Source organism: Fonsecaea pedrosoi, assembly GCF_000835455.1.
Source record: "Fonsecaea pedrosoi CBS 271.37 unplaced genomic scaffold supercont1.2, whole genome shotgun sequence".
NCBI classification, from domain to species: Eukaryota; Fungi; Ascomycota; class Eurotiomycetes; order Chaetothyriales; family Herpotrichiellaceae; genus Fonsecaea; species Fonsecaea pedrosoi.
Window position 1 is genome coordinate 3,033,911 of NW_013550614.1, and position 16,557 is coordinate 3,050,467.

Consider the following 16,557-nt stretch of genomic DNA (forward strand, 5'->3'; position numbering starts at 1 on the left):
ACTGACCTACCTATATGTATATACCTACTCTGTAGTACCTTATGCGGTATATGTGTGTATCTAGGATACGTGTATGGATATCTACCTAGCTAGGTATTACGTGTATGTATATGTATATGTATATGTACATGTAACACGTGCAACTTGGGAATGCAATCCAAGGTCCTCGACGATCGACGAGAACAGAGGGCAGAAAAGGGAACGGGAACAAGAACAAGAACAAGAAGAGCACGTAAGAGGAAGTTTCCAAGATACCTTAGATACCTACCTAGGTACCTGGGCAATGGGTTTCTACATATGTTACCTACCTAGGTAGGTAGGTAGGTACATGTTGTTACTAACGTTACAAGATTCAATGTGTCGCTCGCGCCCCAAAAACAGACAAAGTAATAATGAATGCAATGTCCCGTCCAGTTCTTTTTGGTCTCATCCATCATGTATCCATCACGTCGTTAAAGCCCCCATGGTCTTTTTTCTTGATTCATTGCGCCGTCCATGCATGCCGTGAAAGCCTCACCGTCACAGCAAACACCATATATATGTTCAATCAATCCATCATGTCACGAGCGTGCGTCGCTTCTTCTCGGAGGCCCCGTGGATTTCTTTCTATCTCGATGCCTTCTGTTCATACCGCCCTTCGCGTGGGAGGTCCACCATGCAGCCAATTGCGAATTCTCTGTAAATGCTACAGACAATGCATCAAGGTGATAGAACATCCCACATCCCACGGCGTGGACACAGATTCCATTGGGTGGCGTTCATTCAGACCAGTAGTTTCTGCAGATCCTTGAACTTCTGTAACAGACACATGAGTACAAAGCCCAAATGGATTCTTTGTTGGTTTCCTCCAATTGACAATAGACTCGGGGTGGAGGTTGACTTACAATCGGCTTACTCAAGAACTCATCAAACCCGGCGTCAATCGCCTCGTTGTGGGCAACATCACTGCCCATCCCCGTCAGAGCGATGATCTTAGCGGGTGGGTTAACCTTGTTGTCCTTCTCGAATCGTCGAATCTCCTTAGCGGAAGATATCCCATTCATCACAGGCATGGAAATGTCCATAAAGATATGTTTGAAGGGAGTTTGACCAGCACCCTCTCGGACGCTCTTCTTGTATGCTTCTAGAGCCTTCAATCCATCAGTGGCCGACTCGAAGGGGTGGCCTGCTTTGCGAACGAATGTAACGAGGAGGTGCAAATTAATGTGATTGTCGTCGACCACCAGGACGCGGGAATTGTTCGTGTCGGGTTCTCGAGGCAGGGCAGCGCTTTGGGTGACATCTGATTGGTTTAATGTGACCACCTCTTCTGAAGTCCCCATTTTTACTAATGATGGTTTTCTCGAGTTGGACTGGTTCTCGGTGGGAACCTTGCGCAAATCATCGACTGACTGGCGCTTGGCTATACCGTCACCATCAGGCGTAGGGGTATGGTCAACGTCCTGGACTGCTTCTTCATCAGGCCTGGAAATATCCTCACTTGCTCGGCTGCTCTCGTTATCCACAATTCGGTCTCGCCCGAAAGATAACGCTGCTGTCTTCGAGGGCTTCTTCGCATGGTCCTTTTGCAGCATCTCCAGCCGTTGCATACACCGATGAAGCACCTTAGCCAGCTTCTGCGGCCCACACGGTTGTGCAATCACCTCGATGACTCTACCAATATCCGTAAGGTAGTGGATGCCGTTTGACCTCAAGGATGCTGCTTCGAATGCATTCGTACACAAGATGATAACGGGGACCTCTCTTTCCGTTTCTGGCTTGCCGTGGTAGTCAATTAGGTAGTCGATAGGTGGTGGCTCAGGATAGATAAAGAAGTCCGGCGAGAGACCATCCATGGTCTTGGTCGTGGTGATCTTCATTCGGAACCACTGAGACACCAAGTTCCGCATTGAGCTCTCTATCGTCGGCATCGGGACAAGATGGCGGACATCTGTTTCGCTGCTCTTCTCATCATAGGGCAAGAGCATACACATCTCTCGTCCCGTGGTGCGCTGGCGCATGTCTGGAATAATGTTTGCTTCGGGCAAGGAACTGATATCCTTCTGACTCTTTGGTAGTCTGAGCCAGATTCGTACTTCGGTGCCCACGTCCTTCTCGCTTGAAAGATCGATCTTGCCTCCAAGAGAGTCGACAATTTGTCGGACAATGCTGAGCCCAAGGCCTGTACCTGTAGCCAAAGTGTCTTCCTGGGAGAATGCAGTAAATGCGTGATTCTTCATGAAATCATCCGACATGCCGCGGCCGGTGTCGGCAATTTTCAGCAGCATGTGTAGATTCGAGCTCGCCTTATTACGCGAGCGATCAACCTCGAGCGCAACATTGATACTCCCCTTGCTAGTATATTTCAAGGCATTCCCAAGAATGTTCATGACAATCCGCCTAACAGCTCCGGGTTGAGATCTGACCCACCAGTTGGTATGATCGTCGATATTCAAGGTAAGGCGAACAGCGGATGCTGCTTTGGCCGAGCCTTTGCTGATATTGGCCCGTCGCTCCAGGCGTTGTTGCATGGCTCGACTCGCGGCCGTCTGGACAGGCGACTTCCCTTCCAACGCGTCTGCGTTGGCGGTTCGGAAGACTTGGCCGGCGTACACAGCTTCAACAGCTTCTTCCACCACAACCGCCATATCAAAATCCTCCGTCAGATTGGTTTCAGGTTTGCTCCGTTGCGCACGGCCCGGACTAGAAGCGGGATCTTGTCGCTGAGATTTGGACAGACTGTGGATCTTCGCATAATCAAGCACATGATTGACTGTGTCGAGCAACGTCTTGCCACACGTTTCAACGCTGATGACCATAGAGGATTGAAAGTCATCCATGGCCGTATCGTGCAGGAATTCAATGCTCCCCAGAATCCCGTGAAGAGGCGAGCGTAGCTCGTGAGAGATATTGGCCAGAAATGTTGACTTGGCAGTATCGGAAAGTGCTAGATCAATGCGATTGAGCTCATTCACAATCGCGTTACTGAAAGCTTTCAGGTAAACCATATCGTCCTCAACGTTAGTCAGACTGCCTGCATCATTCGACCAAACTATCAGCCCAGCATGCCACCGCTCCTTCGCAAAATCCCACAACGGCAGAAAGACAATCTTCCTTGCTCCAGGTAGTGCTTTCAACAGAGAATTGGTGGTGGGAATATGCTTTCCTGCTTTCGATCCTTGGTCAGCATCCACAAGAGAGATATCCACAGCCGACGCCGACTCAGAGCTCTCGTCACTGGAGGCTGGCTTGCCAAACTGATCGAATGTAAATGACTTTCCTCTTGGATGACGTCGAACCAGACGCCGCATGGTCTGGTCGGCGATGCTGATCGACTGGTTAGGATCGCTTGTGCAGATACCCAGAATTTCACACTTTTGTCTCCTGCTTTGGGAAGCAGACGAGTCGCTATTGCTCCGCGTACTTGCAGTATCGTCGCTGGAGGAGAGAGAATCGTCCCTCGCAAGCCCTTGCTGTGATTCAGCGCCGTCCATTCCGTTCTGATGGTCTGAGTGGTGTCTTCCATGGGATTTATCATGATGGAATTTTGATAGAGCAGCTCCAGATGTTTTCATGCTCGAACCTGAGCTCAGGTTCGCGGAGCTTGCATTCAGAAACGCAACCCCATCGGCGTCGAGGCAATATTGGAGAACAGCCGCGGCACGATCAAACACTTGGTGAGACTCTTGCATTATCTTGTCTTTGGCTGATTTAGCAGAATGCGCCGGTTGCGTGTGTCTGGCTACGTGGTTGAGGATGCCTTTCTGACTGAAGCCTGAAGACTTTGGTGTCATTCTGCCATTTGCGCGGTCGCGGGTAAGGGCCCCGAGTTTGGAGTCTTCCGCAGGTGCATTTGCGTCTCCAATCACCAAACCCATGAATTCAGCGGTCTTGGTTGCCTCGGGGTTGGTATTCTGGCTCGATTTGGAGCTACTGGACTTATCGCGCTGGGAATTGGAATCGTCTTCACTCCCTTCAGCCTTGTCGCCCTCGATGAATGTCCCAATCCCATAAATGAGGCGCTCCCCTCGCTTCCTGGCACGATCGTTCCGTACACTTTCCAAATGTTGGATGACGATAGCGGACATGTCCCGTAGGAAATGAAGTTCAGTTGCCGTGAGACCCTCGCGGGGCTTGTCGTCGCTGACGTTGTACACCCCGATGACATGGCCCAAGTGAGTGGTGATTGGCACGCCACAATAAAAAGAAACGCCCCGACCAGCGTACCCTCGAGTTTTGTATTTCTCATGTGTGGCGATATCGCTGACAACTAACGCTTCGGTGGTGAAGGAAGAGCCATCTGGATCATAGGCGGTATACTTGTCACAATACATAGCGTCGGCCGAGATGCCACCGTCTCGTTCAATGAAAGAATTTCCGAACCACAGCTCGTCTCCTTCATCGTGGTGGTCATCGCTCAACAGCGATAGAGATTTCGTAGCTTCGGCTATGATATATTGCCTCGTAGTCCCCAGCAAAGTGACTATACATCTTTTGGCGTTCAGGCGGAGGCAGCCCAGTTGCGCAAATGCAGTCAACGCCTTGTCTCGCGAGGAACGAGGCCGATGGGCATCAGCCTGAGTAGCAGAGGGAGGAAAGTCCGAGGCAGGTTCAAAGTCGGTCGACAAGAAGGTTTCGAGCCACGGCTGATAGTACCTGGAGACTGAGTGAGCAGGTGAGGTCATGGACAGGGATAGGAAGAGCAGTACCTGTGCATTTCACGCTCTCGCGCCGCTTCTGGAGCCATGGTGAGAGGAGGCAGATGCTTGTCTGCCCTTCTATCCTAACCTCCAAGTTCCCCGTTTCCTGCGCTTTGAGATTGCAATGTTCGTACCAAAAGGTAGTCCAATATCTGCTCATGCTCAGCTGTGACAAAATGTGAAGCGGCATGGCAGGATTGCTATAGGACAAGGTCTAGACATATTAGCGTACTCGAGAGGGTACTGGTGTTGGGTGACCCAAGTTCGAGTTCGTAACAAGAGGGTCGAGGGAATGACGGAATAACCGAAAGTCACAGGAACACTTTGAGAGATAGGCCACGATGGGCAGCCATGAGAGATCGGCAGGGTGCGATGATCGCTGTGAGTTTAGACTCGAGAAATGGGTGGCATTGCTAGACCTGCCTCTCCTGCCCGTGTGTACCACCAACCGCAGGCATGAGAGCGTCATTGACCTTCGAGAAAACACACGAGATTGGACGGATGGAGCCATGGCCTCGAAAAGTGGGAACCTCGTGGCGCATGGCAGAAACAACGCGAGGAATGAGGTGCATGGCGTTGGCCCGCTGCTCTGGGTGCATTCCTTTGGGAGACATGGTCGAATCCAGACCGTTCGATGGGACCATGGGTCAGTGCAGGATCGCAGAGGCACGTTGTGATGCAGCTCTGGACGCAGCTTTGGGTCAGAGTGAGGAGCAATGCGTGACTTGACTTCGGGGTGCATCTCGGAGCACGAACCCCACTATCAGCCCACCACAGGCAAAGTTACGGGTGCCCATTGTACCCGAATAGGCACTCGCTACCACGCTCCAGGCCCAACAGGGTACCTAGAGAGGTAACCTAGCAAGGCCTAGTTAGATAGCCAAGGAGCCAAGCACAACTCTACACGTGATACCAGAAAATCAACGGAGCGATGACGCCAGAACCTCGCGAGTTGCTATCATGATTGTAACAAGAATCTTGAGCCTCACTTTTCCGTATCTACACTCGCCCGCCATTCCATCCGCATTAGCTCGAGCCAAGTCACCTTGGTGCCCGCCACCACCTTCCCTGTCTTCCCTCCCCCATGGATCTCCTATATCGAGATTCAGGACCCTGAGATTCGCCCGACATGGCTCCCGATAGAGGCGCACCCTCTCACACCCACTCCCCCTCCACGTCCGATATTGAAGACCATGAATTGCTTCCGCAGGCCGGTCAACAGCAAGATATCTCCCGCTTACAATCTGACCATGCCCGTTATGCCGTCCCTGGCGCGTATGACTCGGCCTTGGATGGGACAAACTTTACATTTCGAGGTGTTGCAGTAGGAACAGGCATTGGAGTTCTCATCGCCTTTTCCAATACATACTTTGGCCTGCAAACCGGTTGGGTGTCTGGGATGGCAATGCCAGCCTCTCTGATCGGATTCGCCGTCTTCAAGTCGCTATCTCGCTTTTTGGTCCTCCCTTTTACGCCCGTGGAGAATGTCTTAGTCCAGACGGTTGCTGGAGCGGTTGGCACTATGCCGCTGGGACTGGGGTTCGTTGGCGTTATGCCCAGCATACAGTTTCTGCTTAAAGAGAGTGAGGGTGCCCCGGTTGACCTGAGTCTCTGGAGGCTGTTTGTCTGGGGCATTGGGCTCTGCTTGTTCGGCGTCGTGTTCGGAGTCCCCTTACGAAAACAGGTCATTATCCGCGAGCGCCTCAAGTTCCCCAGTGGGACTGCGACAGCACTCATGATAAGTGTTCTGCATGGTGGTTCCAAGAGCGAAGAGGCCAAGGATCGAGAAATCGAAACCCAAGGGACCGAAGAACGCGAGGAACTGTTGAGGGAAAGCGACCGAGACAACCAACCAGAACAGGCGGAAGGACGTGATATGCGAGGAGATTGGAAAAGGCAAATTCGACTTCTCGTGGTTGCCTTCCTTGGCTCCGGCGCATACACCTTGGTTCAATACTTTCTTCCTATTTTCCACAAACTGCCCGTCTTTGGCACCCACCTGGCGAACAAGTGGGAATGGACACTCAATCCTTCGCCCGCATATGTTGGTCAAGGTATTATCATGGGACCTGCCACCACATTCCATATGCTTCTTGGTGCTATTGTAGGATGGGCCATATTGAGTCCTATAGCCAAGCACAATGGGTGGGCGCCAGGACCTGTGGACGACTGGGAAACAGGGAGCAAGGGCTGGATCGTCTGGGTCAGCCTGGCAATCATGTTGGCCGATGCAATCGTCAATCTGGGTTGGCTGTTCCTTCGCCCAACCATTCACTATGGTCCGGGTTGGATCAAGTCTCTCCGCGGGCACTACAGGGCTAGCCCTTCCTGGTCCGACTTCTTACTCGGTAAACAACTTGCCGGTTATATCTCCCTCGACTCATCCGCACACGCGCCTCCGTCTTCTCCTACCGGCAACCCGACAAAGACGACACCTAACGATCCTCCTGACGATGCACCGCCTCACCACCTCGTGACCACGCGAACTGTCGCCATCTTCCTTCCCATCACGCTGATCCTTTGCGTTGTATGCATCCACATAACCTTTGGCGATTACATCCCTATCGGACTCAACATCCTTGCCATCCTTCTCGCCTTGGTACTGTCCATCATGGGGGTCCGCGCACTTGGGGAAACCGATTTGAATCCCGTTTCTGGAATCTCGAAGCTCACCCAATTGGTGTTTGCCTTGATCACACCAACTGGTCCACATGCAAACCACAGCATAATCATCAATCTGCTCGCAGGAGCTGTAAGCGAAGCGGGAGCACTTCAAGCTGGCGACATCCTCCAAGATCTCAAAGCCGGACATTTAATTGGGGCGTCACCCAAAGCTCAATTCTACGGTCAGCTTATAGGGAGTGTCGTGGGTGCTTTTGTCTCTGCTGCAGTCTACAAGTTGTACGTCTCCGTCTACCCAATCCCAGGGGACTTGTTTGAGATACCCACAGCCTATGTTTGGATCTTCACTGCACGATTGGTGACGGGCAAGGGTCTTCCTCCCATGGCCTGGCAGTTCGCCCTCCTCTTTGGCGTGGTATTTGTCCTCACAACCACTCTGCGGATATACCTACTCGCATATAGGGATTCCAAGCCCTGGTGTAAGGCTTTGCACCCGTGGATCCCAGGAGGTATTGCAGTGGCAGTGGGCATGTACAACACTCCCAGCTTCACACTGGCGAGGACTGTTGGCGGCGTGATCTCTCTCTGGTGGGTACGATGGAAAGGGAGAGGGGAGACGAGGGTCATTGTGCTGGCAAGTGGCTTAATTCTAGGAGAAGGCGTGGTTAGTATTTTGAACTTGGTACTGGCGAGTTTGGGGGTACCGCATTTATGATCCAAGGAGGCCAAGATTGGACCTTCATGACAATATGATTCAGAGCGGGTTCTCATGCAAAATGGCCCGACTACAAAATATAGAAAATGACAGCCAAACAAGGTGATAATATCTTGTCAGACATACGCTTTAATCCGGGGGCTTGGGAGATCGGTCGGCCTTGGCGTGCACGTGCATCCTTGTCCCAACGAGGCTCTGCCAAACACACAATCTCATCTTCGCATTATTACATCAGGCAATATCAAATCCTTCCACGACGCTTCGCCCTCGAAATGTCAATGGCTTTCTCGTACGCGGAATCTCTACTCCACGAGTCATATATCTGTACAGAAGCCATCCTTTAAAGTCTCCCGGTGAGCAGGAGCGTCTAGAGACATTCCAGGCAATTCATTAGGTAACAGTTCGGAGAAAATTTGCCCTCGAGCTTCAAAAACGTTTTTGTCGTCATCCGGAACCCGCAAAATGCTGCTCGCTCTCTGACAAGTCCGCTCATGTCCGGCATCTCCAGTCTGATATTGGTAATGGCCCGAAGAAAGATGAGGAGAGATCTAACGGCTCCTCACACCGGGCCATTGCCCCGCCACTTGTTGACTCGGCGAAGGAAATATATACATAGTCAGATTTTTTATTTGCACTTCCTGCTTCATGGGACACTGTCTTTCTCTCTACGCTGTCTTGTGTGCATTGCTGCCATTCCCTTCCGCTCGTTGCAACGGCTGCCTTGAGCGGCTTTTCCTCTTGTGACTTTCATTTCCAACCTCATTTACTCTCTCGAAAGTACGAGATATCTCCGATTTGCCGATGACAGAATTCGATGAGGAGTCGAAGGTAGTCACCCAAATCCAAAATGGGCATACTACGGGTCTTCCCAGTGACGGGGTCGCCCTGGGAGTCATCGATTGGTATGGGCCCGACGACCCGGAAAACCCATACAACTGGCCCCTGCGCAAGAAGTGGACAATCACCGCGGTAGGGATCCTGGCGACGTTCACGACGATCCTGAACGGAACCATGATCACCGTCGCCCACGAGGCTATCAACAACGAGTTCGGCGTCAGTGACGCCAAATTTCCAAACTCGTACTGGCCAGTCACTAGCTGGGCTTTGGGGGGTGGTTTGTGTGGCCTCGTCGTTTTGCCTCTGATGGAGGATTTCGGTGTGCGGCCCGCATTTCTTCTCACATACATCGTCTTCATCTGCTTCATCATCCCACAGGCAGTGGCGCAAAATTTCGCAACGCTGATCGTCTCGCGGTTCTTCTCCGGTGGTTGCGTGTCTGTCCTCGCCAACACCGCTGCAGCCTTGATCGGCAACATCTGGGAAGGCGACCGCGCTCGCACCATCCCTATGAGTCTCTTCGTCACTCTCTACCTTGCCGGGAGTAGCACAGGACCTGTTATTGCGGGTGTCATATTCGAAAACCTGTCGTGGCGATGGATCTCGTACATCCAGCTGATCTGGTATGGCGCTCTCTTCCCCATCTACATCTTCTTTTTCCAGGAGAGCAGGGGTTCTATCATCCTTCAAAAGCGTGCTTTGAAGCTACAGAAGGCGGGCGTCGCAATACTGGGCCCACACGACGGAGGCCATCTGAGTCTGCCACGCAAGTTGATTCGGAGCACGAAGCGGCCTTTGCGGATGCTCCTCACCGAACCGGTCCTCTTTGTCTTCACACTCTGGTCAGCTTTCATGGTCGGTACCGTTTATCTCTTCACCCAGTCCGTCGAGCAGGTCTTCGCTGGGTTGTACGGCTGGTCAGCCTCACAGGCTGGCTATGTCCAAGCAGCAGTCGTTGTAGGCGAGTTTGTCGGCTGGACTGGAGTTCTCATCAATGCAAAGCTCTACTTCGCCTCAGTGTCCCGCAATACGGAAGTGCCGGGGACACCCATACCCGAAGCTCGACTGTATGTGAGTGTTTTCGGAAGTTTCGTCGGCGTGGCCGGCGGTATGTTTGTGTATGGGTAAGTTTCCTTGCCCCTTGCCATATGAACCCGCTGGACATTGGACAATGGACAATGAAGGTGGTAGTCCAGACCAACACTGAAAGAAGCCCCCATTTGTCTCCTCTGCTGCTTGTATAATCAGAACCGAAAACTAATGTCTCTTCACCCTCGCAGATGGACCTCCTACCCTTCCGCACCCTGGATCGCACCGGCAATCGGCCTCGCCATGGTCGGGTACGGGGTGAACGTGGTGGTGGTAGCGATCGCCGACTATGTGGTGGACGCGTACGCCAAGTACGCTGGTAGTGCGTGTGCAGCCGTCGTGCTGGGCGAGAACCTGTTCTCAGCCTTTTTGCCCCTCGCCGCGCAGAGCATGTACACCGATCTCGGCTTCCGTTGGGCCAGCAGCCTGTTGGGCTTCCTGGCTCTACTCCTCTCCTTTGCGCCCGTGTGTATATTGTTCGCAGGCCGGCGACTGAGGCAGCGGAGCCCCTTTATGAAGGAGGCGATTGTTCTGAGGAGAGAATACTCGCGCGCGAATTGAGAATCCTGCGAGAGGTTTTGTCTTGCTTGTCGAAGAGGTGGTTTGGTGGACCTCAAAAAGTTGTCAGGGACATCGTCGCGATTTGCACAGCGTCGTCTTGCATTGCATTGCTTTGGATATATGGTTTGGTTTGGCATGGCACCGGCGCAGCACAGGATAAATCACACAAAGAACGAAAAGAGGAAGAGGAATACAAAGAAAAGAGAAGAGCGGCACACCTCGGGGTACATACAGAAGATACAGTGCATGCATGGGCTAGATATATCTAGAATATATCTTATGAACACTACGCTCCACGCTCTACGCCCAACCAAGGACTTCGAGATTCCTGTTGAATAAATCCCGGATGCTCACCAGCCTCTGAGTTGCCGCACGAGTCAATATCAATGACACGCTTGCATTCTCGGAACGAAGTGTAGCTAGAAGATCCTTGATAGCGGTGCCTCTCCCCCCCTCCCTCTTCAAGGAAGATATCGCCAAAGACGCCAGGGGAACGACTTCAGCTCCTCCTCAGTATCCCCCGTCGCAAGCTAGTCGTGCATCCCTTGAATTCCGTCCCAGGACCGGCTGTCGGATGGGGCCATTTCTTCGAGGGTTCCCCCTTTCCCCCGAAAGACGGGGTCGGTCGGGGATGGAATAGAGGGTAGTCATTGCCAGCCAGACTCATGAGTCATGAGTCATGTCATGACCTGGCCAGACCAGACCAGACCAGGCAACACTAACAAAGTCTTCCGAAACATCGTATCCAAGCATTCTTCGTTTCCGTGTCGTATCGTGGACTCGTGGTCCCCTGCACTAGTTCCAAGTACGCTACGGTGCATGGCAATCTAAAACGGTGTGCGTCTCTCCCATGAAAATACCTAAGGATAGCCAGGCTGGGGGCGACTTTGAGGTTTTTGTAGGAGGGGCATTACAGAAAGACCCGAGGGAGAGATTCGCCAGGCTCATAGAACCTGTACTTGATACATACCTACCAAAAACCCCGGAGGCCCTTCTACAGCCAAATACTTGGTCGATATACGAACCACTTTTTAGGAACAAGTCTGCTTTGGAATGAATGCACTTGCAAGAGAACTTAACCAAACACAAAACTATCCCCTTGGCATCACGTAACAACAACTCAGTGTCCCTGTTGAAGCCTTTGATCTAAAGGGCGTCGAGAACAAGACACGCCCCAAGAGTCAGTGGTAGGAAATAGTCCCGAGGGACTTTTGCCGACAAGCGCTGCAACCGAGTAGTTCGGTGGGCTCATCGCAAAGGCGGGGAGGGCGGAGGAGGGTTCAAGAGATGTCACTCGTACAACACGAGAGCCTCTTGCAGGTTGTAGCCTTCCACGTACCTACTAACGACAAAGAGGCCAATTGATTCCCGGTGTCGTTGTATTTGCCTGCTCCTTTGACGGATTCTACGCTCTGCCCACCACGGCGACTGGTCGAGGGAACAGATCCAGGACATCAAACACCACAGCATCAGTAGGAGAACACAATCATCCATCCATTCCCCTCTCTTGCTTGCGGTTGACGCCCCGATCCCGAGGTCGTGGGCAACCCGTTGCAGTGAAGTATGTTATGCCGGGGCTCAATCGAACAATCAATCATACATAGCCTTGGGAGTGTAACTTCGCCCTCTCCCCGGACAACATAACTACTGTAGGGTATACTTTTTTTTTCCTTGGATTGAGTTTTTTTGCGTTTTCTTCGGGAAACCCAGAAAAAAAACGAGACACCGCCGTTTTGGCCGTTGTTGTTTTGTCGTCGTCCGCTTGTCGACGGCGACGCTGCGCTAACGGGTTTGGCGCTCCAGCTCGGTTAGAATCTCATTGTCCCATTGGAACGCCCACCTCGTATCCCCCCCCCTCCCCCCGGGCAAGTTGGGTCTCGGATACCCGGGGGGTAGCCGGGCCTTGCTTCAAGCACTTTGGGGTATGTACGTGGAATGAGTGCTTGGCCTGGAACAAACCACCCAGATGACTTGACCTTGACGTGCCTGCCGTAGGTAACTGTCAGGCTTAATAGTATGCTCAATATCGCAGTGCTGCAAGATCTCATGAGCTTGAGGAGAATCGGGTATCATCTCGAGCGTATATATCGATAGATTGTGTGGGTTTGTTGTTTAAACTGGAATTGGTCAAGCAAGCTCGAGTGTCCGTCCCGTTCAGGATCCAGGATCCATCATACAATTACCTGGAGGCAAGTACTAGCGCCTTCTGGAGGAAGGAACTCGTCTAATCTCGGGATCAGGGCAGGTTCCGTCCGAGACCACGTTGCGAGAGCGAGAACGAACGCCTCCCCCAGCCTTTTCGCCCTTCCGGTCGACCTGGCCCGATCATGGGCGGTCGAAGCCCTTGATGAGAACATGGCCCAGGCCACAGGATTAGCTAGAGGACTAAGTCACAGCAATTCTCCATGTCCCGTCGTATTTTCGTTTGGGGGAGGGCAAGGAGGGGGAGGAAAGGGGTCCCACATGACCCGCGGTACTTCCTCATCCTACTCGTCCATGTTTATTTGGGCCTCTAGGCTCGAATCCTGATGATGCTGGTTGCTTCTCGCAGTTTTGGCGAGGGACATTGATTCGGGAATTGGTGCCTGCCTCTCGAATTTCGCGAGGCCTGGATTCCGGGACGATTTCGCTTTGGCGCTCTCGAGTTTTTGGCGAGACATAGGGGGTTAGGGATGACTTGCTTTCGCTCTCGGGAATCCGTGGGCTGAGAACCAAAAAAAAACAATCTAAGAAAGCCTCGTGGGCAACAAACTCAGATCTCGAAACACTGCTCATGACCGCATGGATGATCTTCCGAGTCCCGAGGATTCTGGGTTCGAGTCGTTAGTGCAATAGTTCGTATTGGCCGAGGAAGCTCTGACTTCCGGTATTGGACACCTGGATTTCGTCTCCCCCACGGGGAATCGCGCCAGCGGAAAACCTTGGCGGTGACTTGGCGGGGGCCTTGGCGAATATTTCCGGGGGAGGGAAGGGGGGACCATTCAGCAGACGAGATGGCTTCGTTAGATACCTGGTAGCTCTGGATAGTCTCACCAGGCGCGGCAGGCTAGGGTCGATGGAATGGAAAAATATAAAGGGCGTCACCCCTTTTTCGCTTCGCCCGCAATGGAATAATCCAGTCCACCTCTGGAATACTTCACCACCATCACAATGGCTGTCGAAGACCAGGCGAAAACCCCAACGGACGTCGTCCACGATGAAACCAAAGCTGATTTGAGTGATGGACATCTCGACCGCGAGATGGCGGCGCCTGACGAGGCCAACGTGAAGATGGGTCCCCGTGTCTACCTGGCACTGCTGGTATGAACTGCTCTCCCCCCAACTCAACAAGGATTCCCTGCTGACTGACGGGCTATCATCTATGGTAGGCTCTCGCGCTCACCTACGAAGCGGCTCTGTTCTCCTTTGTTGTCCCATCGGCCGTTCTCCTGACCATCAACAACGATCTTGGCCCCTCACCCGATTTCACCTGGATTAGTACAACATGGTCACTGTCAAACGCCATCCTACAATCCATTGCCGGGAGGTTCACCGACATCTTTGGACGCCGATACTTTCTCATTGCCGGCAGTGTACTTGGCTTTGTTGGTACGTTTATACAAACATGAACCCTTCCATTCCCTCCATCTGGATCCTTTCTTTTGTGTAGTTGGGGGGAAAAAATGCTAAGACCAAATACTAGGAACCTTGGTGGCGGGACGGTACGTAGCCCAGTCCCTTTTTTTCACCCCTCTCGTGCAGGAAAAACGACGCAACATGGAAAAGGAAAGAATTTCTGACAAGATTATATAGTGCAAACACAATCAGCACTGTCATCGCTGGTACAACACTGATGGTACAGTTCTCACCCCCGATTGTGACCCTGGGGGGAAGTTGTTTCTTTTCGACGTTCTCGGCTAAAACGCAGTGAAATGACATAGGGTGTTGGCGCTTCGACACAGCAGATCGCCTATGCAGCGGCCTTTGACATTGTCCCAAGGAAACATCGCGGCACGGTTCTTGCGGCCATGAACTTTGCGGCCTTGCCAGGCTCCATGTTCGGCGCAGTCATCGGTTCGTTGATTCCTTTCCACGAGCAAGACGAAGGACACCCTTTTTCGCTAAGTCGTTAATCAGGTTTCAATATTGTCAAGACCTTGACCTGGCGGTACACCTTCTACTTCGGCTGCCTGGCAAATGGTCTTTCCTTTCTCACCCTCGTCTGCTTCTATTGGCCTCCTGGCTGGGTTGGTCTTCACCCGGACGGCAAATCTCGAAAGCAACAAATCCGAGAACTTGACTATGTCTGTGTTGTCCTCTTTGGTGGAGGTTTGATCGCTTTTCTCCTGGGAGTTGGCTGGGGTGGCAATCCCACCCCATGGATTAGCGCAAAGGTCCTTGCACCACTATTAATCGGCGGTATGGTCGTCACTTTCTCCAGACGTTGTTGATATATATCTGACACGAAATTCTAGCCGTGACGCTTATTGTGGCCGTGCCACTCTGGGAAAGATACAGCGACCCCAAGATCGACAAACTCTTCCCCCCTGAGCTGATGACCAGGTTCAGAACGGTCGTTTTGCCCCTTGTTTGTTTATTCTGCAACGGGGTTGTGGTAAGTCGGCGGTGTCTTCCGAAAAAAAGCCCAAGCGAGGTATTGCTCAAAGTCGACTAACAAGGTCTCATAATAGCTGGTGAGCTTTCAAGTCTTCTGGCCTCAGCGTGAGTACTTCATATACCATACCACAAACTTGTGTGCCGGCTAACAGACGAGCAGAGGTTCAACGCTTGTTCACAACCGAACCGGGTCGGGCTGGCTGGTTAAGTTTCTGCATGAATGGCGCTGGAACCAGTATGTCTTCTTTTCCGAGCCGAACAAACTCCTCATTCCCTGGTGCTGATATGGTTACAGCGGGAATCATCGTGTCCGGCTCGCTCTTTGGCATAATCAAATACACCAAATATCAATTGATCGTCTACGCGGTTTTCCAATGCGCCTTTACTGCTGCAATGGCATCGATCACCAGGGATTCCCTGGCGAGAGCTGTTGTTCTCTGCCTGATTGCGAAATTTACCATAGCCGGAAGTAGCATAATCGCAACGCTGTTCGTGCAGTTCGGGGCTGGCGATACCCGCCTTGGTGCCGCGACTGGGTAAGACGTTGTCCCCGCTCCTGTTTGATCGACCCATTCGCTAATCCGCCATGCAGAATACGTGGCACGCTTATAAGCGCGGGGGGTTCCATTGGTCTCGCGATTTGTACATCGGTGGTTGGGAACAAAGTCAGAGAGTCACTGTCGCCAGCTTTGGTCGCCGCTGTAGTGGATTTGGGGCTGCCTGCAGACTCGGTGGCAGGCTTCATCAGTCAGTGCTGTCCTCCCACGCGTACAATTCAGATGACAAGACTAACGACGATTACAGCTGCCTTCGTCTCCGGCAAACCGGGTGCCCTTGATGCCGTCATAGGAGCGACTCCTGAAGTGATAGAGGCTGCCACCCGTGCCTCTCAAGCGGTCTATGCCGACGCTTTCTCTCTCGTGTACTTGATCACGATCGTGTTCACAGGTAATGATTTTCTCCCTGGGGGGCCGATTCAGGAACGCTAACCCGGCAATAGGGGCGGCATTGATCTGTACTTTCTTCATTCCCAGTGTCGACCATCACCTGACCAAGTAAGATAGATACACACGACTCATATTCGAGATTCTTCTTTGCTGACCACAAACGCCAGGCATACCGCTGTCCAGCTCGACAAGGCCCACATTGTTGGACATGGTGAAGGTGAAGCTAAGGTGTTCAGGGAGGAAGACAGTGAGGACGGTATTGAGAAAAAGTAGCCTACCGAACGAGATTCCGCGACGGCGCTGCACGGACATCTACAACTTGGCCGGTATGGTCTTGTATGGCCCAGGAGGCAGGCAGAGATGGAGGGGTGAGTGGGTTGGCTGGGCGGGGGCGAAAACAACCATATATTAAGCTTTGGGCTAAGCCTTGATATCAGGCGGGAGCTAAGCCGACATCGTATAAGCTTGATTATTACCTTACAGGGGTGCTAGGCGGGTGCGTGGATACCAA

At 52.4% G+C, this 16,557-nt stretch overlaps 4 protein-coding genes across 4 annotated transcripts; 3 read left to right on the forward strand and 1 right to left on the reverse strand.

Moving 5' to 3' along the window:
- Window positions 1-762: 762 nt before the first annotated feature.
- On the reverse strand, window positions 763-4,726 carry Z517_03053 (uncharacterized protein; the record flags this gene model as incomplete). The annotated part of the gene is made up of 3 exons (XM_013432161.1): window positions 763-795; window positions 885-4,635; window positions 4,689-4,726. The coding sequence occupies 3 exons, from the start codon at window positions 4,724-4,726 to the stop codon at window positions 763-765; spliced, it is 3,822 nt and encodes a 1,273-aa protein (XP_013287615.1).
- Window positions 4,727-5,808: 1,082 nt separating this feature from the next.
- On the forward strand, window positions 5,809-8,016 carry Z517_03054 (uncharacterized protein; the record flags this gene model as incomplete). The annotated part of the gene is made up of 1 exon (XM_013432162.1): window positions 5,809-8,016. The coding sequence occupies one exon, from the start codon at window positions 5,809-5,811 to the stop codon at window positions 8,014-8,016; it is 2,208 nt and encodes a 735-aa protein (XP_013287616.1).
- Window positions 8,017-8,817: 801 nt separating this feature from the next.
- Window positions 8,818-10,503, forward strand: Z517_03055 (uncharacterized protein; the record flags this gene model as incomplete). Its single annotated transcript, XM_013432163.1, has 2 exons — window positions 8,818-9,977; window positions 10,134-10,503. 2 exons carry the CDS (start codon window positions 8,818-8,820, stop codon window positions 10,501-10,503), a joined length of 1,530 nt encoding a protein of 509 aa, XP_013287617.1.
- A 3,150-nt stretch (window positions 10,504-13,653) lies between these two features.
- Z517_03056 (uncharacterized protein) lies at window positions 13,654-16,319 on the forward strand (the record flags this gene model as incomplete). Its single annotated transcript, XM_013432164.1, has 13 exons — window positions 13,654-13,803; window positions 13,872-14,091; window positions 14,186-14,204; window positions 14,296-14,338; window positions 14,424-14,556; window positions 14,620-14,901; window positions 14,958-15,097; window positions 15,174-15,204; window positions 15,260-15,635; window positions 15,692-15,846; window positions 15,904-16,047; window positions 16,100-16,154; window positions 16,214-16,319. The coding sequence occupies 13 exons, from the start codon at window positions 13,654-13,656 to the stop codon at window positions 16,317-16,319; spliced, it is 1,854 nt and encodes a 617-aa protein (XP_013287618.1).
- Between the last annotated feature and the right edge of the window lie 238 nt (window positions 16,320-16,557).